Source organism: Somniosus microcephalus, chromosome 4 (assembly GCF_052327205.1).
Source record: "Somniosus microcephalus isolate GS21.2 chromosome 4, FLI_Smic_1.0, whole genome shotgun sequence".
NCBI lineage: Eukaryota > Metazoa > Chordata > Chondrichthyes > Squaliformes > Somniosidae > Somniosus > Somniosus microcephalus.
In genome coordinates, this window is record NC_140990.1 from 225,979,861 (window position 1) to 226,004,484 (window position 24,624).

The 24,624-nt window shown below is 45.2% G+C and overlaps 1 protein-coding gene across 1 annotated transcript in view; it reads right to left on the reverse strand.

The window, feature by feature from the left end:
- Window positions 1-15,418: 15,418 nt before the first annotated feature.
- Window positions 15,419-24,624, reverse strand: part of ankar (ankyrin and armadillo repeat containing) — a 306,667-nt gene continuing 297,461 nt past the window's right edge. Inside the window, exons 20-23 of the mRNA XM_085984217.1 lie at window positions 23,323-23,432; window positions 16,653-16,849; window positions 16,493-16,542; window positions 15,419-15,817 (exon numbers count right to left, since the gene is read on the reverse strand). Coding sequence (XP_085840343.1) covers window positions 15,738-15,817; window positions 16,493-16,542; window positions 16,653-16,849; window positions 23,323-23,432 — 437 coding nt within the window. The 3' untranslated portion in view covers window positions 15,419-15,737. The remainder of the gene's footprint in view (window positions 15,818-16,492; window positions 16,543-16,652; window positions 16,850-23,322; window positions 23,433-24,624) is intronic.

Consider the following 24,624-nt stretch of genomic DNA (forward strand, 5'->3'; position numbering starts at 1 on the left):
ATAAATGCAAGTTGTTGTTGATTTTAAATTAAATACATGCATATTGTATTCCACTACATTATAAATTGCTAAGTTTTTTTTTAAGTTTCATATTTGAAATATCAAAAATCCAATGAGGATATTCAACAAGTGAGTGAAAATTCCGATACACAAGAAGCCATTCAAGAACAAGATTCAAAAATATTTTCATTGTCATTTTCAGAGCAAACCAAAACATTTAAAGATACTTGTAAAAATTAGCAGTCAGCACCAATTTCAATAGCAACATTATCCTAATGGTTTTGTATAAAATGAACCAATACTTTTTTAATATTTATGGAACAACTTTGTGACCCAGAAATTGATAAGAGTTGACTTATTATTTTGTTCTTCTAATTTTCCCTTCCATTTTCTTCCCTGTGTCCTGAAGGTGCCAATTCATGCTGGGATACAGTTTTAAAGATGCTGGAAGCTCTCTATTACTGCACCCAATTAGTCATTCTGTACCTGTCAGCCTGAACAACATTAGAGGCTAATGGACTGAATCTATCCTCATTTGACATTCACATGTATAGTTTATAAAAAGGATCAAGGATAGAAATCAGGAATAGGAAGCCTGACTGATCTTTCCTCAGGGCACTGAGGCCAATTTTAGTGCCTCCACTTGTCACCCTGGCAGAAATCCGCTAAAACAACATTCGGGATTAAATCTTGGACTGTATGGCTCCGTATCGGGCAGTACATTTACCCATTCAGTGATCAGAGAAATATTCTATTTAAGGAGGTATTTATTGGCTGGGGGAGAGGGAACCAGACAATTTTTGGGGGCACAATGATATCATAGACCAGTAAAGGTTATTAAAATCAATTTTTACTGATTTCTGCCATAAATTCCCATTTGTAAGGGTTGTGGATTAGTAAAAATAATTTCTCAAATTTACCAATGAAACTCTTGAAAGTTCCAGTTATTTTCTTTCCATTGTCTCCAACGATGCCCATGTATCGCAACTGTGATGTTCGCAACTGTGATGTCCGCATCCACTTGATGCATTTGCATCTCAACCTGATTTCTACACAAGAGAAACTATTTTCTGCACTCATGCTTACTGTGTGAATGCAATTGCTATAATCGTTGAATACTACTCTGCAGCCCATCAGATTAATTGATGCCAAACAAATTTTGAATACAAGGTCGGCTGCACCTAGGGGGTAAATCATAGGTAAAATTAAATATGCTGTTTGACTGACATACAGATGGGAATTTTAATGTGGCGACGCACTGGGAGTGGGGGGACCGGTAGCATGCAGTGAACCCAGAAGTAAGTGCAGCGTGTCTGTCAGTGGCTTTTTAACCCAGCCACTGTGTTTGCATTTGACTTCCAGGTTTCCCAACCAATTAGTGTGAGCAAGTGTGATGATGGCCCGCATGTGTCAATTTCAACTGAATTATTTAAAGGGATACTGCAAAGATGACAGTTGATGGATTGTGGAGGTGGAGCAGTAGGAAAGCTGAGTACACTGGCACATTCCTGATGTGTGTAACACTCCAACACCCTCACTCTGCCTTCTCAAGCCTACTCCTACACATCAATCCTCACACCAACTTACCTTGCAGGTGCATCCATCCCTCTCTGTCTATGCACTTTCTCACATCTTCATTTGTGCATCCACCACTGACACGCACCCTCATCTTAATGCAATGTCATGCCTCTCCCTCATAGCCCCCCTCAACAAATGTTGTCCATCCATCTATTCAACACATTCCAGTACTCTCACTTATAGGAGAAGGGAGCACAGAACACCAGGGAGAGACAACTGGAGGTGGTCCTCCCAACAATCTCGATACCTACACCTGCAGGGGAGGAGGCGCTGGAGATCAGCGGGGGTCTTGGCATGGGGGCCTCCAAGCTACCGGGTGACAGAATTAAATATCACACAGCCACGTGGCATACAACATTCACTCATGTTCATCATGTATGTAATTTTGACTTAAGACACACTGTGACAGTTCTAATTTATGTCTTTAATATCCCACAAGGCCATCAAATGTCCCACAGGAGGTGGTCCAGGAGGAGGACAACAACTCAGAGGAGGTCACACACTCTTGAGGGTGCACCATCACAGGACTCGTGTAGACCATGCACCAGCTCAGATACTCACACTTTGGCGGGACTGGTAAGGAAGATAGTTGGGTTTTCACCTGGTGTCTCACACATCACAAATGAGTAAGATTGTGGAGACAGGGACAGCAGTGTAGAGTCCGTGTTGAATGGCGGATGACACTCCAAGCTCTGCTCAGCTGGACACAGATGCTGAAACTCAGGGGCCGTCGACGAAGAGGACACTACTGGAGCAGCAGCAAAGAATGTGCGAATTGGCAGGCATTCCAGCCGCAATGTGCCCATCTCAAGCATGAGTGTCATGATTTCACAGGCCTTTGTGATGATGTCTTCATCCATGGAAGGGGTGGCCACCTGCATGGAGCATCAAATGTGACAATCAAACAAGTGCATGCAGGCCCTCACCAATGGCGTGCACACTCTGAATGCCACCTTAAATAGGATTGATGAAACCCTAGCCTTGGCTGTTCAGTGCCCCACTACTACTTACTACTTTTGTATGAGAGGAAAAGCTTATAATGAGATGCCTAGTTTAGCTATTGATGGCCTCCTGAGATGCTGAGTGGAGAAATGAGGTGCTTCCCACAACAGATCTTACTGGACAGGTTGATGTGATGTGTTCCAGGGACTCATGGCCACAGTCGCACTTCAGGTCGTCCCTCATCTTCCACTTGTGGAGCAGGTGGCTGCATCGTCCATGCCCTGTGCGAATTTGGTTGTGCGCTCTCCACTGTCTTCAAGGGAGGTCAAAGCCAGGGAACTTTGCTGTTGGGTCAGTGATGAAGTGTTGAGCCTAAAAATTCGGTTGCTTTGCGCCTCCCATTGGTGCCCCCAAAACAACTAACGCCTGGGCTTGGTGCCACCAATGCATCCCGCGAAATTCAGCGAGAGATAAGCGGCGGCGGTAACTGTTAGCGCCCCGCGGCGCTGTGCCGCGCCGCCAGCAATGACATCATCGCCATGCGCAGCGCCCCGCTCGCGCTCCAGCCGCAATCTTCTGTAGCGCCCCCTGACATGCCGCCGGATGCTATATCCAACGGGGTCAGAGGGGCATACCTGCGGCCGGAGCGGCACAAATTAAAGGGGAGGTGCCGGGCGGCCATTTTTGTTGTTGGGCGCCTGCCAGCACCTGCCCCCTCTGCCACCCCTGGCCTCCTCTGCAGGCCCCCCCCCCCAAGCGGGGTGCCGGTTGCGCTCCGTGAGCCTGGCACTTCTCTTGGGTCGCGCTGCGCTAGACTCCTCCCCTTTAATAAGGGGAGGAAGGCCTGCAGTACCATGGCACGCAACGCTGCGATATTCACTCGCAGCGCCCCAAGAGGCAGGCAGGGCACTTCCAGTAGTACCCCGCCTCCCTCTTGGGCCGCTACCGTTGAATTTCGGCTGTGGGAATGCTAATTTGTTCGGGTAGCGCCCCGCCGAAGTTAGCGCCCCAAAGGGGGCGCAACCCAATTTTTCCCCCTTGGTTCTTTATGTTGCATGCATCCCACGATTCTGCCCATCTGGATAGTGGGTTGATACCAGCTACAGGAATATTAGCTGCTGTTCCTAAAATGGCTGGCATGATTTTAAGTGCTTTTGTGGTGGGTATTTCAAGTCTTCATGGCTGGGAAGGTCGATGTCGCTCATGATTTTTTCCATCTCATGGAGCACAATGGCGTTGTGGCGAATGACAGGCAGGGCAATGTGGGACAGCACCAGGAACCACTCAGAGTGGACTTAAACATCCCTGACACCATCTTCATGGCGGCGTTTAGCTGCATGACCATGATCTTTGTGTGGTGGCTGTAGGACCACGAGGCAGAGCAGTATTCCGCAGTAGAGTAGGACCACTGTTGCGGTGCACCCCACTGATGTTCAACAAAGTGCTCTGCAGTTCATTGCTAGCAGGTAAGTGTGGGTGGGCCATGAGGTGGAAGATGATGAAAGGGGGAGAAGGAAGTGGGGACTCGGGGACTCTGCTCAAAGTGCTTCCACTTTTCACCTGTTCCCCCCACCGCCCCAGTCAGTACCCCACATGCTGCCTCGTTTCCCAATGGCCAAGTCAGCCCCTGCACAGGTGGAGCATGTAGTGTATGTGCCTTTAAGAGCCCCCTGTGTACTGTAATGCTGGTAATGGCCACTCGGGCTATATAAGCCTGTATATTGTGTTGTATCAGTTAGTTCACCTCCAGACTTTGTTCAGTAAACACCTGTGAAACTAACTCCTGCCTTCAGTGTCTCTATTAACACACGGATACAACAGTGGCGACGAATTGGAAACGGACTTACCTGCAATTCGGCAGCACCTCAAGGACATCGATTCCTCAGACGTCCAAAGTCGAAGAAAAGCAAGAAAAAAAAACCAAAACTGTGGTTTCACCAGCTAGCCGAGCTGGTGGCAGGTACTGCAATAATCGTTCCTGGGCGGCGGGCTGGGGCTCCATTGGCTGGCTCTGCAGCGAGGCCAAGCAGCGAAGGTGGAGTCAAGCAGAAACAGACAGGGGGGAGCACTCAGGAGACGGCCGGTGCTGCAAAGCAGGTCGGCGTTCGGACCTAGCAGAGGGGGGGAAAAGTCCCAGAGAGTCCGACGGGAACGAGACTCCACCAGTAAATAAAAAAAAAAATTTTAAACCGCGGAAAACAGCGTTGTCAGCAGCAGCAGCGGCGGGAAAGCACGGGGAGCGCCATATTTTTTTTCTGCAGGAAAGAAAGGAAAGCGCGGGAAGCACCATTTTTTTTCAGGATGCCTAAGGCTGGCAATATTGATGCTTTTGATAACGATATAGAGGATTGGACCACATATGTGGAAAGAGTGGAGGTATATTGCACAGCAAATGGAATAGAAAATGACAAAAAGGCGTCAGTACTTCTAAATCTAATGGGCGCAAAGACATACGGGCTGTTACGAAACTTAATCACTCCAGCCAAACCAAAGGACAAGAATTTTAAGGAAATTGTTGATACCCTACAGGAGCACTTAAACCCAACACCGCTGCTGATAGCGGAACGATTCAAATTCTTCAAGAGGAATCAGCACAAGAATGAAAGTAATGCTGATTACCTCACCGAATTAAGAAAGCTATCAAAGCACTGCCAATTCGGGGCAGGACTGGCAGATTCTCTTCGAGACAAATTCATCTGCGGTCTCCTAAGTGAAGGAACACAAAAAAGGCTGCTTTCTGAGAAAGATTTGACACTGGACAAGGCTTTCAGTATGGCTGTATCATACGAAGCAGCCGCAAGAGGAGCTGCAGAGATACAGCAAAAGCCACAGGACTTCGGCACCCATGAAATGACACAGGGTTTTGAGAGATGTTATTGCTGCGGCAGATCCACCCATGACCAGAGGGACTGCTGGTTCAAGGACAAAGCATGCAGGCAATGCGGAAAGATTGGACACATTGCACGGGTATGCCGATCTGGACAAAAAAAATCCACGGACAGGAAAAAAAAATATCAATAAAGAAAAGTACAGAAAGGTACAAATGATGATGGACAGTAGCTCCGAAGACCAGAAGAGCGATAGCGACTCCGGAAACAAGAGACTAAGCTGTCTCAAATTACATAATGTAATTGCCAAAGAAGATTACCAGACCATTTGGGTTACCCTCACGATAGCAGGGTCCCCAGTTAAAATGGAGCTAGATACAGGATCAGCTCTGTGGTAAACCACTGTGTGTATTCCACTGTGTACATGCCTGGACATGCCTCGGCTGACTCCTCCCACAAGTCCTAGTATAAAGGTGACTGCTCCCCAGCCCTTTGTATTCCTGGACCGGTCGACCACTCGAGGCAGACCTTTATTCTTTTGTTAATAAAAGCCTTTAGTTACTCTCTTAACTCTCAGTCTTTTATGAGTAATTGATAGCGCATCAAGCTCTGACTGTCATAAATCGACGGGATTACGAGCGGCTATTTCCGCATATACCTTTAAAAGACACATCCATTATCTTGAAAACATATACGGGGCAGAAAGTATACCCCAAAGGAAAAATAAGGGTGCCTGTTGTATACAACGGCAAGGAAATACAGAAGTTGTATTTATACGTTCTACAAGATGGTGGTGCACCGCTGTTGGGACGTGAATGGATCAGGAAGATACGTTTAGACTGGCACTCCATTCAGGCACTGACGGTGACCAGTAAGAAAAAAAATGATGATGACGTCATACCTGAACGATTAAAAGACATCTTGGCCAACGCCAAGGAAGTGTTTCAAGAGAAACTAGGAACCTTGAAAGGCATCACCGCCTCAATAAAAGTGGAAGATGCGGCAATTCCCAAGTTTTTTAAGGCAAGGCCGGTGCCATACGCAATTCGTCCAGCAGTCGAGGCAGAGCTGGAGAATTTGGAAAAGGCAGGCGCATTATCCAAGATAGATTGGAGCGAGTGGGCAACACCCATCATCCCGGTCATGAAGAAAACGTTGAATAATGATAAATCTGAAGAACAAAGAAAAATTTGCATCTGTGGAGACTTCAAGGTGACTGTAAACCCGATCCTTCACATGGTACAGTATCCTCTTCCGAGGATAGAAGATATTTTCGCCTCACTATCCGGAGGGAAACGTTTCACCAAAATTGACTTGGCACAGGCATATCTACAGATGGAGGTTGAAGAGGCCTCTAAAAAGTATCTCACGATAAATACACACAAAGGCCTGTACCAGTACAATCGACTGGTTTTCGGAGTAGCATCAGCTCCAGCTATCTGGCAAAGAGCTATGGAGCAAGTCCTCCAAGGGATTCCGGGGACTCAATGCTACCTAGATGACATCCTTGTAACAGGAGAAAACGACAACGAGCACCTTGTCAATTTGGAGCAGGTGCTCACTAGGCTGAGAGAACGGGGCCTATGAGCAAATCGCCCCAAGTGCGAATTTTTCCAGAAACAAATATCACATTGTGGCCACATAATTAATAAGGAAGGATTGCATAAGTCACCTGAAAAATTTGAAGCGATCATAAAAGCCCCAGCACCTGAAAATGTTTCACAATTAAGGTCGTTCCTGGGATTGATAAATTACTATCATAAATTTTTACCGAACTTATCAACTCTTCTGCACCCTCTTAATGAACTGCTACAAACAGGAGTAATTTGGAAATGGAGCGAAGACTGTAAACGTGCCTTCCATAAATGCAAAGACTTAATCACGTCCAAGGAAGTTTTGGCTCATTACAACCCATTACTGCCAATCAGACTGGCGTGCGATGCATCCCCTTACGGCGTAGGAGCGGTATTATTGCATAGATTCCCTGATGGCTCGGAACGGCCGATAGCTTTTGCGTCACGCTCATTGAACTCAGCTGAGCGTAACTATGCCCAGATCGACAGGGAAGCGCTCAGCCTGGTGTGGGGAGTGAAGAAATTCAACCATTACCTACACGGACAAAAATTTACCTTGTTGACTGATCATCAACCCCTCATCTCCATATTCAACCCTAAAAAGGGTGTTCCCATTATGACAGCGCAAAGGCTACAGAGGTGGTCCCTTTTTCTAGGGGCACACCAATATGACATAGAATACAAAGGATCAAAACAGCATGGGAATGCTGACGGTTTATCGCGCCTACCGTTGCCAACGGTAGAAGAGGCACCTACAGTAGACCCAGTGGAGATGTTCCACTCTACCATAGTGGAATGTCTACCAGTAACAAATTCTGCCATTGAAAGGGAAACGAGAAATGACCCGACTCTCTCACGGGTCTACGATTTAACAGTGAAGGGATGGCCAGCACATGGCGAACCACTGTTGCCAGCATTCTCGCAAAGAAGAGAACAGCTGTCAGTGTGCCGAGGAACCTTGATGTGTGGATCCAGAGTGGTGATTCCACCCAAACTCCAGGATAAAGTGCTAAAGGAGCTTCACGAGGGGCATCTGGGTGGAGTGAAAATGAAGAACCTAGCCAGGGCGTTTGTATGGTGGCCAGGTATCGATGGAGACATTGAAGAAATGACCAAGAGCTGCCTAGGATGCCAGAAGGTCCAAAACGCTCCACCACAAGCCCCTCTACATCCATGGGAGTGGCCCTCATCTCCATGGCAAAGGGTACACATCGACTTTGCTGGTCCATTTATGGATTCAATGTTCTTAATCGCGGTTGATGCACACTCCAAGTGGCCGGAGGTAATAAAGATGTCCTCCACCACCACGGAAAAAACCATCACAGTATTAAGGACCATATTTGCCAGGAATGGGCTGCCTGAACAGATCTGTTCTGATAATGGACTGCAATTTGTGTCCGAAGAATTCAGGAAGTTCTTAAAAAACAATGGGGTTAAGCACTACACGTCCACCCCATACCATCCCGCCACCAATGGATTGGCTGAAAGGTTTGTCCAGAGCTTCAAGAAGGCCATAAAGGCCATGGGTAATGAAGACATAAAACTTCAGCATAAGGTGGGTAACTTCTTGTTTGCATACAGGAATGCAACACATATGGTTACAAACCAAACTCCCGCCATGATGTTCTTCAATAGAAGCCTAAGATGCCGGCTGGATTTGATCAAGCCAAACATCAGAAGGGACGTGGAGAACCGGCAATTTCAAGGCATGAATGAAAGGCCAACTACAACCTTCCAGATCGGTCAACAAGTTTTGGCCCGGGACTACCGTACCGAGAAATGGCAGCCTGGAACTATTTGCACACGACTAGGACCGCTGATGTATACCGTGGACATTGGAGAAAGCATAATAAGGCGCCATGCTGAGCAGATCATAGAGTCATCCGAAAAGGGACAACCTACACCACAACTCTATACACCTAATGATGAAGTGGAGATACCCATAGTATCTACCTCCGATCTGGTGTTACTGGAACCAGATGAACCCGACACTGGCATTCAAGCCGAATCAGCCTTGCCAAAAGAACCTACTACACCACCAGAAACTACTACACCACCGAGGCATTATCCGGACCGAGTCAGGAAGCCTCCAGAGAGACTGAGTTATAATTGATTAACTGCAGCAATGTGTAGATTATTGTTCTTGTAACATGTAATTAATGATTACTTAAAATATTATGTACTGGTTGGCTAAAAGGGGAGGAATTGTAGTGTATGTGCCTTTAAGAGCCCCCTGTGTACTGTAATGCCGGTAATGGCCACTCGGGCTATATAAGCCTGTATAATGTGTTGTATAAGTTAGTTCACCTCCAGACTTTTCACAGGTGTTTACTGAACAACTAACTCCTGCCTTCAGTGTCTCTATTAACACATGGATACAACAGAGCAGTCTTTGGCAGGGCCCTCACAGGCTCGTAAACACAGAGGATGTCAGCTTAGAGCATCTCAGCAGTCAGGGATCTGTGCAGCCTCCCTCTGCCTTTGCAGAAGCCACAGGAGTTGCACCACAGGAAGAGCAAGAGTAAAGATTTGTAGTTGCACAATAGTATACACATGGGTGTTACACAATGTTAGATTGTTAAGTTTCTGTTTAATTTATGAGCCACATAAATATTATTTGTTTGCACCACTTTCCTATCTTGCCCATTTTTGCCTGTTGTCTGGCAAGTGGCCTTCTCACTTGTGATGAATGGTAAGACGAGACTTAATGCCGAGCAATGGGTGGCTGTGAAAAGGGATGCTTGGCTGATTGCAGGACTGCTTTGGGTGGGTGTGGGGGGGGCGGGGGGGTGGTGGTGGAATGGGTTTAGTCTGTGGCTGCCAGATGGGTGCACTGGTGCAATCTAACTGAACCTTGCCATTATGAGGGCATCCCGGACAACAATGTGCGCTGCTGCCGGTGTATTGGCTGCATCATGTTCCTCCTCCTCCAAAGAAGAAGCTCTGCACTCTGCCTTGCTCCTCCTGAACATAGAAGAAGATAGGAGCAGGAGTAGGCCATTTGGCCCCTTGAGCCTGCTCCGCCATTCAATGCGATCATGGCTGATCATCCAAATTCAGTACCCTGTCCCTGCTTTCTCCCCATATCTCTTGATCCTCTTAGCCTTAAGAAATATATCTAACTCCTTCTTGAATATATTTAATGAATTGGCCTCAACTGTATTCTGTGGTAGAGAATTCTACAGGTTCACCACTCTCTGGGTGAAGAAATTCCTCCTCATCTCAGTCCTAAATGGCTTACCCCTTATCCTTAGACTGTGACCCCTGGTTCTGGACTCCCCCGCCATCGGGAACAGCCTTCCTGCATCTAGTCTGTCTAGTCCTGTTAGAATTTTATAAGTTTCAATGAGATCCCCTCTCATTCTTCTAAACTCTAGCGAACATAACCTAATCGACCCAATCTCTCTTGATACGTCATTCCTGCCATCCCAGGTATCAGTCTGGTGAATCTTCACTGCACTCCCTCCATGGCAAGAATATCCTTCCTCAGATAAGGTCCTTCCTCTGAAGGTCCAAACCTATTGTGCAGAGCGCAGCACACCACGACCATTCTGGAGACACTGGCTGGTGTGTATTGAAGTGCGCCTCCAGATCTGTCCAGGCACCTGAAGCGCATCTTCAGCATGGTGATTGCTTGCTCAATGACACATCACATTGTCATATGGCTTTGATTGTAACACTCCTGGGCCTCATTGCTTGGTGTCACGGGTGTCATCAGCTACATTTTAAGTGGGCATCCCTTGTCTCCAAGCAGCCAGCCGGTAAGTCTGTTCTGAGGTGCAAAGAGCTCAGGGAGGGTGGACTGGCGCTGGATGAAAGCATCATGGTAGCTGCCTGGGAATCGGTGCACACCTGCATAATCATCTTTTTGAGGTTGCACACCAGCTGTACATTGATGGAGTGGAAGCCTTTATGGTTCATGAAAACACCTGGGTGATCTGGGGGTGCCTCGATTGCCACGTGTGTAGTCGATGACACCCTGCACCTGTGGGAAGCCAGCTAGAGATGCAAACCCGAGTGCCTGCTTACTCTGACTGGCATCATCTGTGGTGAAGTGCGCATAATTGCCTGCCCTGACAAACATGGCATCGGTCAGCTGGGCGATGCATTTGTGGGCGGCCAACTGCGAAATCCTGCAACTGTCTCCAGAAAGGGGTGAGGGGGTGGGTGGGAAAGTGGGTATAGCATGTGGCTGCAAGATGCATCACTGATGCAACCTAACTGAACCTCACCATTATGAGGGCATCCTGGGCAATCCTGGAAGGAACCTGAGGCAAAGAAGTCGAGGGCGGTGGTGACTTTGACAGCCACTGGTAAATCATGGCCACCAGGTCCACTTGGCAGCAGGGCTTCCAGCAGATTGCAAATATCTGCCACAACCTGATGCGAGACCCTGAGCCTTCTGGGACACTGGTGATCAGACAATTCTAGGAAACTGATCCTCTGCTTGTACACCCTATGTTGCAGATATCGCGTCATGTGAGCTGCACTTCTCTGCTCATCCCCTCTCCTGTGTAGTGGCAGGTCTGGGAGGAGAAAGTTGCTGCTACATAGAAACATAGAAGATAGGAGCAGGAGTAGGCCATTCGGCCCCTCGAGCCTGCTCCGCCATTCAATGAGATCATGGCTGATCATCCAAATTCAGTACCCCGTTCCTGCCTTCTCCCCATATCCCTTGATCCCTTTAGCCTTAAGAAATATATCCAACTCTTTCTTGAATATATTTAATGAATTGGCCTCCACTGCCTTCTGTGGTAGAGAATTCCACAGGTTCACCACTCTCTGGGTGAAGAAATTCCTTCTCATCTCAGTCCTAAATGGCTTACCCCTTATCCTTAGACTATGACCCCTAGTTCTGGACTCCCCGGCCATCGGGAACATCCTTCCTGCATCTAGTCTGTCCAGGCCTGACAGAATTTTATAGGTTTCAATGAGATCCCCTCTCAATCTTTTAAACTCCAGTGAGTAGAAGCCCAATCGACCCAATCTCTCCTCGTACGTCATTCCTGCCATCCCAGGTATTAGCCTGGTGAATCTTCGCTACACTCCTTCCATGGCAAGAACGTCCTTCCTCAGATAAGGCGACCAAAACTGCACACAATACTCAAGGTGCGGTCTCACCAAGGCCCTGTACAACTGCAGCAAGACATCCTTGTTCCTGTACTCGAACCCTCTTGCTACGAAGGCGAACATACCATTTGCCTTCTTAACCGCCTGCTGCACCTGCATGCTTACCTTCAGTGACTGGTGAACAAGAACACCCAGGTCTCTTTGTACTTCCCCTTCTCCCAATCTATTGCCATTCAAATAATAATCTACCTTCCTGTTTTTGCCACCAAAGTGGATAACCTCACATTTATCCACGTTATATTGCATTTGCCATGTTTCTGCCCAATCACCCAACCTGTCCAAATCGTACTGGAGTTTCACAACATCCTCCTCACAGCATACCCTCCCACCCAGCTTTGTGTCATCTGCAAATTTGGAGATACTACATCCAATTCCCTCGTCCAGATCATTAATATATATTGTGAACAGCTGGGGTCCTAGGACCGATCCTTGCGGGACCCCACTAGTCACTGCCTGCCACTCGGAAAATGAGCTGTTTATTCCAACTCTTTGCTTCCTGTCTGCCAACCAGTTCTCTATCCAAGTCAGTACCTTGCCCCAATCCCATGTGCCTTAATTTTACAAGCTAATCTCTTATGCGGGACCTTATTGAAAGCCTTCTGAAAGTCCAAATACACCACATCCACTGGTTCGCCCTTATCTATTTTACCAGTTACATCCTCAAAAAATTCCAGTAGATTAGTCAAGCACGATTTACCTTTTGTAAATCCATGTTGACTTTGTCCGATCCAGTCACTGCTTTCCAGGTGCTCTGCTATTACATCTTTTATAATGGACTCTAGCATTTTCCCCACTACCGATGTCAGGCTTACCGGTCTATAATTCCCCACTTTTTCTCTACCACCTTTTTTGAATAGTGGGGTAACATTAGCTACCCTCCAATCCATGGGTACTGTTCCAGAGTCTATCGAGTTCTGGAAGATGACCAGCAATGCATCTACTATCTCCAGGGCCACTTCCTTAAGTACCCTAGGATGTAGATTATCAGGCCCTGGGGATTTATCGGCCTTCAATCCTGTCAACTTCCCCAACACCATTTCCCTACAAATACTGATTTCTTTCAGTTCCTCCCCCTCATTAGTCCCTATGTTCCCCGACATCTCTGGGAGGTTATTTGTGTCCTCCTTTGTGAAGACAGAACCAAAATATGTATTTAATTGGTCGCCATTTCTTTGTTCCCCATTATAAATTCCCCTGAGTCTGACTGCAAGGGACCTACGCTTGACTTCACCAATCTTTTTCTCTTCACATATCTATAAAAGCTTTAACAGTCAGTTTTTATGTTCCCTGCAAGCTTACTTTCATAATCTATTTTCCCCCTCTTAATTAATCCCTTTGTTCTCCTTTGCTAAATCCTAAACTGCTCCCAATCCTCAGGTTTGCTGCTTTTTTTGGCCAATTTATGTGCCCTCTCTTTGGATCTTATGTTATCCCTAATTTCCCTTGTTAGCCACTGTTCCTGCTGGTGGTGTTCCTGCCTCTGGTCCTCCTGCTGCTGGTTCTCCTCCTGCTGGTGCTGATGATGCTGCTGGTCATCTTGGTCCTCATCTGAGGTCCAAGCTAAAACAGCATAAGCGGTGCCCATTGTGATCTGATATATCACAGATGCAAAGTGGAGATAGATGCACAAACCTCCCAAGTAGTGAAAGTCACCTCCGAAGTAGTGAAAGTCACCTACTAAGTAGTATAAATCATCTGTAAAATAGTGAAAGTAAACACACAAAACAAGTACTATGAGCAAAAGCCTTTCACACAATTAGGCACAGAAGCAGCTGTGAGGTTTAGTACTTATGGGAATTTTTGCCTGTCATTTCTTCAATTGACACTGTGTTCTCACCTTGCTTTCACTGGCAAGTTCCAGGACGCCTGGGAAACCTGTGCACCCACAGTTAACTCCCCAAACCCCTGTTAAGATAGCTCTTAATGACCTATTAACATATTTAAATTGGCAACCCGCCTCTCCTGAGGGGGTCCATGCACGCAGCCTAACGCGCTGCAGTTAAATGCAGTAGTCAGCGGGTTGGAGCCGGTTTTCCGATGCGCTGTTAATTTCAGCACTTTTAACCCTCCACCTACTCCCAAAACCACTCGCTCTAGGGAGTTAAAATTCACCCTACATTCTCTACTATTATGACTACAAAAACTCTTTTTCCTCTTTCAACTGTAATGTAGAATTCTGCGATAGAGGTGGCTCTGTATTTAATCCCTTTAGTCCAACAATTAGTCAGCTTAATGAGGCCAATGAGCCCATGAAATTAGTGTCCGTGAACTTCATAAACAAGTATATTTGTCATTTAACTTAACCATGCTTTTTTATTAGTCTCTTGCTTAGTTTTAGCGATCTATAAATAAAAAATGATTTTTAAATATTTGAGTTTTTTGGAGTTCTAATGTTCATCCTTGATTTTTGTCTGGTTTTTGGTGCAAAACACTGAACCTGAAGAAACTCAGGTTTTTGAACTAGCAATAAAAGCTGATTTTAATATTCTTTATGGGCAAGTAATGTGTTTTCATGACACATTTTAATGCAAGTGAGTCACAAAGTTGAAGTGTTTGGTGAGTTTTTATTTATCTGCTTAACATTTTGTAGCCTAGAAATTACTGTGTGTGAAAATTAGCCCGGAATTTGCGGTGGGCAATAACAGCAAACAGCGTTCTCTGGCGTAAGAATTTCACGGGCATTCGCTGGGCAGAGCCCAACTCCACCCACAGATGCCCTTTTCCCGGAGATGTGTTGGATCTGTCAAGAAAACCCAGAACTTGCGCGGTCCTTACCGGCGCGTGCGCACCCCGTACGCACCTGTAGGAGCCGCAAATTACGGCCCATTAAAATAGTGGACAAAGTGATGTCATTTGAACACCTTATACTTTCAAATGCTAACATTGCCCACAGACATCTGTTTTTAAGTATTTCAGGTAGGTAGCTCTTGTGCAATAAAAAATATTTTCATTTAGTGTTTAATTTTCCAAAAATATTCCAGCTAATTTTCTCAATCCCTTCCCCTCCTGCGAGTACTGATTCATGTTGAGGTACAGTTCCACGGGTCTCCCTGTTGCGTACCTCATCCTTGGCTGAGAAGGAAGAAAATGTGTCCACTTGTTTTTACAAATGTCAAGGTGAAAATAACTGCTGGAAGTATGTGAAATAGAGTGACACCGACTCAATTCTCCCTCCCTGTGGGAAAGCACATGGCCTTCACACAGCACTGCACGACTATAGTTCAGCTGAGATCAATAGCTCATTATAATGTGAAAGATCAGAGGCAACAAACCCTTTTCTGTGGTACACTTGGACACTGTGTTGAGGCTCCTACATACTGTGTTACCCCAGGGGCCAACATCTGCCAAAGAAACTAAATCGATAAATTTGAGGTATAGTACTTTAATTGTTGTAGCTTAACCAGCAAGGGAAGGTTGTAACAATGTGCAAAGAAAACTCACAACAATGTGCTATCATTTTGCCCGACATCTTCTTCAAATTGAAAAAGGGAATAAATTGAAAGGTTTTTCATGGACTTTCCTGCTGAGATGAGCATGAATAATACTGCAGCAAATTTGTCATTTTGTTTATATCCCAAAGCAAGAGGCAAATAGCCTAGCTAGAGGTTCATTTTGAAGATGAACTGGTTTTGTTATAGAAACTGCAAATAACTTCTGGTTCCAAGGTTCAGCAGTCCTAGACTTTTCATTTAGGAGCAGATCTTGATCGTAAAGCCAATGTTTTCTGCTGTTCATGTGGACAAGTGGCGGCTGTTTTTGATCTCGCTGTGATTAAAACAAAACAAGAATTTCGATTAATTAAATCATTTAGAACTTTAATGATAAACTTGAAATTAAAGTGCCTTATATAAAAACACAAATTATTTTTGGTTAGTGTTATATTGGCAAAGACAGCAGCTATTTAGTGTCAACAGTGAGATGAATAACCAGTAATTCTGTTTTTGATGATATTGGATGAGATGTAGAAAGTTGGTGTGGGTATCAGGAGAACTCCTTGCGCTCCTTTGAATAGTGCTATGGGATTTTTATGTTCACCAACATAGCCAGACTGGACTTTGGTTTAACATTTCATACCAAGGACAGCACTCACGATAATGAAGTGCATTCTCAATGCTGCACTGGACTGTTTGTCTAGATTATGAGCTCAAACTCTGCTATGGGGATCAAATCTATCCAGAGGTGAGAAGGCTTCCAACAGAGCTAATCTGATACAAGAACTTTAACGTAACTTGCACTCCAATACCCTTCCACTCTAAAGGGTGTCAACTGTTATAGAACTTTTTCTTGAATCTTTTGCTTTTTGATTTTTCTGGTGGTTAAATCATTGATTGACAATAATATAATTTACAAATTTGACAATTTGTTTCCTACCATTTCAACAGATATGTGAGTTACCTTATAGAAATCACTGTTGAATTTAAGGATACTGATATAATTTACCTTTTTCATCCACTTTGACCATCACCAGCTTTCCTTCCTTTAATTCTAACCTGGTTTTAAAAAAACAAAACAGTATATTACAAGCTCACTAATGTTAGCTAAGCTGTGTTTCAGAGCATTTGCAGAATTTTTAATGTTTCTCAGCATTAGGATTTCATACCTCTCTGATGGCAGGCCAACTAATTTTTGCACTCTGAATTCATCTGTAAAGTCCTTGCAGATTTTGCCATCATTGCATATGTTAGCTATTAAAAGATCATACAATTCTGGCTGATTCCTGCACTCCACCAGCAGGCGACGATGACCAGTTTGATTAAAACTTAGATATCCCAAGGCTGTAGCACAAGAATCACGAACCTGAAACAGCAAAATATTTTGTTGCTTTTTATGTTAATGCTTATTAAAATGAGAGATAATGGTGTATAATTAAATGCTTTTTAGAACCATGCCTCAACTGACAGTTTTAAGTATTCTATTATCATAGTCCATATTACACAAGCTAGTTTACTGCGTGCTACACTAGCATTATATTGACTACTTCAATTGCACTCTCAAAACAGTGACCTCATTTTCTATTTTCCTTACTGTCTATTCTTAAGAAGTCTCTTTAGAGAGAGTGAAGACTGGAAGGTAGTTTTATATTTAAGAGTCCCATGGAATCTAACTGTTCAGACTTGTTTGACCCTTAAGGGGGGAAACTTCATATCTGCGCTGGGTTGAAGCCAGCTCCCAGAAGTAAAAGTAGAGCATTAAATTATATGTAGCTCACAGCATTAGTGAATTCCTTCATAATTCAATAATAATGGAGTAATTTAGGAAAATAATTGCTAAGCACTTTAAAGTTTCTTGCATCATGAAAAATACATGCACACAATTAACAGGGTCAATTTAGTACAGTAAGTGCACTAATATTAAAAAAAGTTAAATAGGGAATACTGTCACCTTTTCTTTGACCTTGGTATTTATATTGGAATCATCAGGAGTAAAAGGAGATGAATAATTTTCTACTGTGGTTGAGGACATGAGCTGTAATTGTTCTTTTGTATGGGAGCCCTTTTGAATACTATTTGTGGTTCTCAGCTTGTGCACCCTCAGTGACTGTCAAGCACTAACAAAGTGGCACCCATTAAATTTTGTCCTGCTCAAAAGAACTGTAAATCAGTAACCATAGGTGTAAATCACAAGGGAAATGACACTAAAGAGATTATTTACATATTTACCTTGTTTAAGGCCAGTAACCTGTAACATCTACAATTAAATCATGCCAAAGTTATACATCAGAAGTTTACACCTCCCATGGGCAGGTTAATGCAAACTTTAAAGTGAAGGACTATGAAATAGTTATCCAAATTTGATACATATATTGAAGCTATCGGATTCAGATACCCAGTTAATTTAATTCTGATTCTGGGAGCCGGCTTCCAGCATTTAAAAGAAAATCATTCTCAGGATATGGGTGTCGCTGGCAAGGCCAGCATTTATTACCCATCCCTTGTTGCCCTCGAGAAGATGGTGGTGAGCCTTCTACGTGAACCGCTGCAGTCCATGTGGTGAAGGTACTCCAACAATGTGTTTCGGTAGGGAGTTCCAGGATTTTGACCCAGTGATGATGAAGGAATGGCGATATATGTGTGGCAGGATGATGTGTGACTTGGAGAGGAGCTTGGAGGAGAACGTGAAGGTCATGCAACTGCTGCCCTTGTCCTAGGTAATGGAAGTTGTGGGATTGGGAGGTGCTGTCAAAGAAACTTTGGCACGTTACTGCAGTGTATCCTGTGGATAGTACATACTGCAGCCACAGTATGATGGCGATGGAGACTGGATGTTTAAGGTGGTGGATGGGGTGTTAATCAAGCAGACTGCTTTGTCCTGGATGGTGTCGAGCTTCTTGAGTGTTGCAGCTGCATCCATCCAGGCAAGTGGAGATTATTCCATCACAAACTCAACTTGTTTATTATTTATTGCTGTTAAGTCCATTTTCCATAGACACTCAGTTTAATAGATGTAAATTAATTTGAGAAAATGTAATATAGCAGAACCTGACATGGGGATGTTATGTAGTAATTATCTACAATAAAATTACTTATTCACTAATTGTCCAGGATCTTCCTAGCACCAGGGTCTGCAAAGGCAGTGATGCCATTTTTAGTATTGAATGAGAGCTTCACTTGTACATGTTTTAACATACTTCACAAACTGAGAGTGTAACTCCACAAAGCATCAGTCCTATGACTGGAAGGATATGAAGAGTGACACGTTACCCTTTGTAGCTATAACATGTTAATGCAAGCAAAGACATATTCACAAGGTTTATGGGGGAACAATTTGTGCGTGCAACTCGAGTTAAAGGCCACTGAAAATGGCCGCAGCCCTACTGTTGAAAAATTGGCTCTGGGGGTTGGCGATGTGGAGCGCAGTGCTAACTTAATGTGCATCGCCCACCTGGTGGCATTAATGGAGACCTCTGACCTGAAGTTCCCATCTACATAGAGTCATAACGGTACAGAAGGAGGCCATTTGGCCCATCAAGTCCGTGCCAACTCTCTGTAGAGCAATCCAGTCAGTCCCATTCCCCCGCTCTATCCCCGTAGCCCTGCAAGTTTATTTCCCTTGAGTGCCTATCCAGTCTCCCCTTGAATACACTGAGTCTCTCCGCTTCCACCACTTCCGTTGGCAACGAGTTTCAGGTCCTCACCACTCACTGCGTAAAAAAGTTTTTCCTCACACCCCCCCTGTATCTCTTACCCAAAACCTTAAATCTGTGTCTCCTAGTCCTTGTACCATCAACTAGTGGGAACAGCCTTTCCCCGTCGAGCCTATCATAATCTTGTACACATCTATCAAATCACCCCTCAACCTCCTTTGCTCTAATGAAAACAAATCCAGCTTCTCCAACCTGTCCTTGTAACTAAGATCCTCCATCCCTGGAACTATTCTGGTAAATATCCTCTGCACCCTCTCAAGGACCTTCACATCCTTCCTAAAGTGTGGTGACCAGAACTGGACGCAATACTCCAGTTGTGGCCTAACCAACGCTTTATAAAGGTTCAGCATAACTTCTCTACTTTTGTACTCAATACCTCTATTCATGAAGCCCAAGATCCCATATGCTTTGCTAACCACTCTCTAAATATGTCCTGCCACCTTCAGGGACCTATGCACATTAATTCCCAGGTCCCTCTGTCCCTGCACACTCTTTAAGACTGTGCCATTAAGTGTATATTGCCTCTCCCTGTTCATTCTGCCAAAATGCATCACCTCACACTTCTCTGCATTAAATTCCATTTGCCACTTGTCTGCCCATTCTGCTAGCCTTCCTATGTCCTGTTGCAGTCGATTGGTATCATCCTCATGGTTTGCAATACCCCTAAGTTTGGTGTTATTGGCAAATTTAGAAATTCTACTCTGTATTCCAATATCCAATCATTTATATATATATATATATCAAAAAAGCAGTGGCCCCAGCACTGACCCTTGGGGAACACCACTGTCTACCATCCTCCAGTCTGAAAAACAGCCATTTACTGCAACTTGCTGTTTTCTCTCCTTAAGCCAATTCCTTATCCAAGCTGCCACTGGCCCACCTATTCCATGAGCCTCAATTTTGTTAACCAACCTTCTATGTGGTACTTTGTCAAATGCCTTCCTAAAATCCATGTAGACAACATCCATTGCATTCCCTTCATCAATCCTCCCTGTTACTTCATCAAAAAATTCAATTAGATTAGTCAAACACGATCTGCCTTTAACAAATTCATGTTGGCTCTCCTTAATTAGCTTAAACCTCTCCAAGTGCCCGTTGTTTCTAAACTTTACCCACCCAAATGTTAAACTGACCGGCCTGTAGTTACTAGGATTGTCCTTACGCCCTTTCCTGAACAATGGTGTCACATTTGCCATTTTCCAATCCTCAGGTACCTCCCCTGCATCTAAGGAAGATTGAAAAATTATGGCAAGCCCTTCCGCTATTTCCTCCCCCAATTCCCTTAGCAGCCTGGGATTCAAGCCATCTGGACCAGGCGGCTTATCCACTCTAAGCATACCCAGCCTTTCTAGTACATCCTGTCTATCAATTTTCACCCCTTCCATTGCCTCTACCTTTTCCACTTTTACCGATATTTTGTCAGCAGCCACCTCCTTAGTAAACACCAATACAAAGTACTCATTGAGTATTTTAGCCTTGCCCTGCGCCTCTAAGCATATATCACCAGTCGGCGTTGCTGCTCCTTGCAGCTTCTTGGAGCGAGGCTGCGGAGTCCGCAAGGCATTATGGGCAATTAAAGGAGCTTTGAATTGAAGGGGCAATGCATTTAAAATGAATAAAAATTAACATCAAGTGGAAAAAATGCATTTTTCAGCCCTTACTGCCTTTCAAAAAAAACATAAACATTAAAAATAATTCCCAAATGACAGTCTTCAGCTCTTAAAGCTGAATTGGTTTCCACACCTAAAAAAATGGTAAAGGTGCTTTAGCACTAACACAAATGGCTCAGCAAGCCAGGGAAGGGGCACCCAGGGTCTTGCACGAGCACTCCAGATTTGTGCAAGGGGTCAACACTGCAAGAGAGGTCCTCTACCCACAGGGGCCAGGAGGCCCTCCAGAAAGAACAATGTGGGACTACATCACCGAGGCCATCACTGCCAGTAGTGTCGCCCCCACCACCTGGCTCCAGTGCCCAAAGAAGCTTCATGACCTCAGACAAGTGGTCAAGGTCAGTGAATGCATCTTCAAAATCAATCTACTACCAACTGCATCACTAGCCTCGCACACTGCTCAATACATGACTCCACCCCCCCATCACTCACCTACCAAAAATCTGTATCAATCACGAGGCACATCTCCCATTCCTAGCCTCACCTCACCCCTTTGGAGGAAACGGTGCAGGCCATTCTTGACAGGGGCATAGCTGAGCCCTTGGCCAGTGGAGGGGCTGAAAGGATGCAAGATGCTGGTATCCTCATAGGCTATCCTCCTTCTTGCATGCACCTCTTGTTTTCCCACCCTCCCCTCACCACAACTCCACCCTTGTGCCTTCCTCATTTCACACACCCAAGAAATGCAGCCTGCCCAGCCAGTGGGTGACCAAGAGGGAGAGGAGAGTGAAGAAGAAGAAGAAGAAGAGAAGATTGATTTGACACTCCCAGCTACCAGCTCCTCAAGGTCAACCAGCAAGGCCATTTACAGTGTCCCCCACTGAAAGTCAGCAGCCTTCCACCAGCCATGCTGCAGCACTGCATGACATCAGTAGGATAGGCAATGGTACACACAAGAGGGTCACTAAGAGAATGCATAAGCGTGATGAGTTGATTTCTTGATGTCATGTTGGATGGATAGATATATAAAGTTGGATTGGAAAGTTTGCTTTGTGGTGGCTTTTATTTCAGCATTGTGGCCAAGAGGACGTTGTGATGGTTAGTAACAGAGGGAAGGTAAGGTGTGGGACAAATGTTGAAAGGGGAATTGGGGTTGTGGTCACTGGGACCGCAGGTGGATGATTCCATCCTGGATACCCTGGCCAGAAAGGGGCTGTCTGGGATGCATCCTTCCGTCTGCTTCCCCCTCTTCAGTTTCCTCCTCTTCAGATTCCTCCTCTTCTGCTTCTTTTGCTTCTGTGTCTTCCTCTTCCCTTTGCGAGCAGATGCTGTAAATCTGAAATGCCAGCATAAAATGCCACATCTTGAGTATTGTGTGCAGTTTTGGTCGCCTTATCTGAGGAAGGATGTTCTTGCCATGGAAGGAGTTCAGCGAAGATTCACCAGGCTGATACCTGGGATGGCAGGAATGACGTATGAGGAGAGATTGGGTCGATTGGGCTTGTATTCACTGGAATTTAGAAGAATGAGAGGTGATCTCATTGAAACTTATAAAATTCTGACAGGACTGGACAGACTAGATGCAGGAAGAATGTTCCCGATGGTCGGGGAGTCCAGAACCAGGGGACACAGTCTAAGGATAAAGGGTAGGCCATTTAGGACAGAAATGAGGAGGAATTTCTTCACCCAGAGAGTGGTGAACCTGTGGAACTCTCTACCACAGAAGGCGGTGGAGGCCAGTTCATTAAATATATTCAAGAAGGAGTTGGATATATTTCTTAAGGCTAAAGGGATCAAGGGGTATGGGGAGAATTCAGGGACTGGGTACTGAATTTGGATGATCAGCCATGATCGCATTGAATGGTGGAGCGGGCTCGAGGGGCTGAATGGCCTACTCCTGCTCCTATCTTCTATGTTTCTATGAAATACTCAGCAGCTCAGGCAGCATCTCAACCTGAGACGTGAACTCTGTTTCTCTTTCCACAGATGTTGCCTGACCTGTTGAGTATTTGCAGTATTTTCTGTTTTCTCAGAGACCTTCCTTTACCATCTGAGACCTTGAAAGCATCCAGCAACACTCCCTGTACACTTAAAAAACTTTTAGCATCTATTGCACCGAACTACTACGTCAATAAAATTTAAAAAAACAGTCCTAAAGCATAAATGCAAACTTACCTGAAAAATGTGTGTGTCCCTTTAAGAGGTGCTGACAGTGCCTCTGTCAGTCTCCTTACACGTTGGGTTTCCCTGGCGTGTTTATGACCCAGCACTAGGGTCGATGTTGACCATGATGACCTTAAGTCGGCGTGATGTCACCAATCCTGCTATTTTTTTTGCAGGGTGCTAATACTTGCCGGCAGTGCTATGGAGAGGATCAACATGGAGGACGCCGCGGGACCCGCCACCAGCTGGTGAAAAAGTGGCTGCCGCAGCACTTTCACCATTTTTTTGCCAGTAACGGGTGGCATTAAGCCACCGAACTTTTAGCCCTATATTTTTGTTTGTGTTTCCTTTACCTGTTCCCTCTCAGCGTATAAATGTGGACAAAGGAGTTCCACAGCTCCCATTGTAATAATGGAGTCGGAAATACCTGCTCTGGTCTGAGTAAGAGAGGACAGCAGCTGCCCTGTAAGGAGAACAATTGTACAAACTGGTCAAAATATTATTACTGTACAGTATATTTTCAACAATTAATCTTAATAGAAACTGTGCATGAACTGAAAAGACAGAAGCAAAGCATATTAAATAGCCCAACTTCTTGAAGAACTGTATATATATAAACTTAAGGAATGATCGAAAATGGGCTATACATGCATTGAGTCCAAAATCAATTTAGGATTTGTATATCGACAAGTGGTACTCAAAACAAGGCAACCATCATCAATGGACTCAGATGGGATGTGGGCGTCACTGCCAAGGCCAGCATTTATTGCCCATCCTTAATTGCCCTTGAGAAGGTGATGATGAGCCGCCTTCTTGAACCGAGGCAGTCCGTGTGGTTAAGGTACTCCCACAGTGCTGTTACGGAGGGAGTTGTAGGATTTTGACCCAGTGACGATGAAGGAACAGCGATATACTTCCAAGTCAGGATGGTGTGCAGGTGATGGTATTCCCATGCGGCTGCTGCCCGTGTCCTTCTAGGTGATAGAGGTTGTGGGTTTGGGAGGTGCTGCCGAAGAAGTCTTGGCGAGTTGCTGCAGTGCATCTTGTAGATGGTACACACTGCAGCCATGGTGCACTGGTGGTGGAGGGAGTAAATGTTTAAGGTGGTGAATGGGGTGCCAATCCAGCAGGCTGCTTTGTCCTGGATGGTATCGAGCTTCTTGAGTGTTGTTGGAGCTGCACTCATCCAGGCAAGTGGAGAGTATTCCATCACATTCCTGACTTGTGCCTTGTAGATGGTGGAAAGGCTTTGGGGAGTCAGGAGGTGAGACACTCGCCACCGCAGAATACCCAGCCTCTGACCTGCTCTTGTTGCCACAGAATTTATATGGCTGGTCCAGTTAAGTTTCTGGTCAATGGTGACCCCCCAGGATGGTGGGGGATTTGGCGATGGTAATGCCGTTGAATGTCAAAGGACGGTGGTTAGACTCTCACTTGTTGGAGATAGTCATGGCCTGGCACTTGTGTGGCACGAATCTTACTTGCCACTTATCAGCCCAAACCTGAATGTCGTCTAGGTAGTGCTGCATGCGGGCATGGACTGCTTCATTATCTGAGGAGTTGCAAATGGTATTGAACACAATCATCAGTGAACATCCCCACTTCTGATCTTATGTTGGAGGGACGGTCATTGATGAAGTAGCTGAAGATGGTTG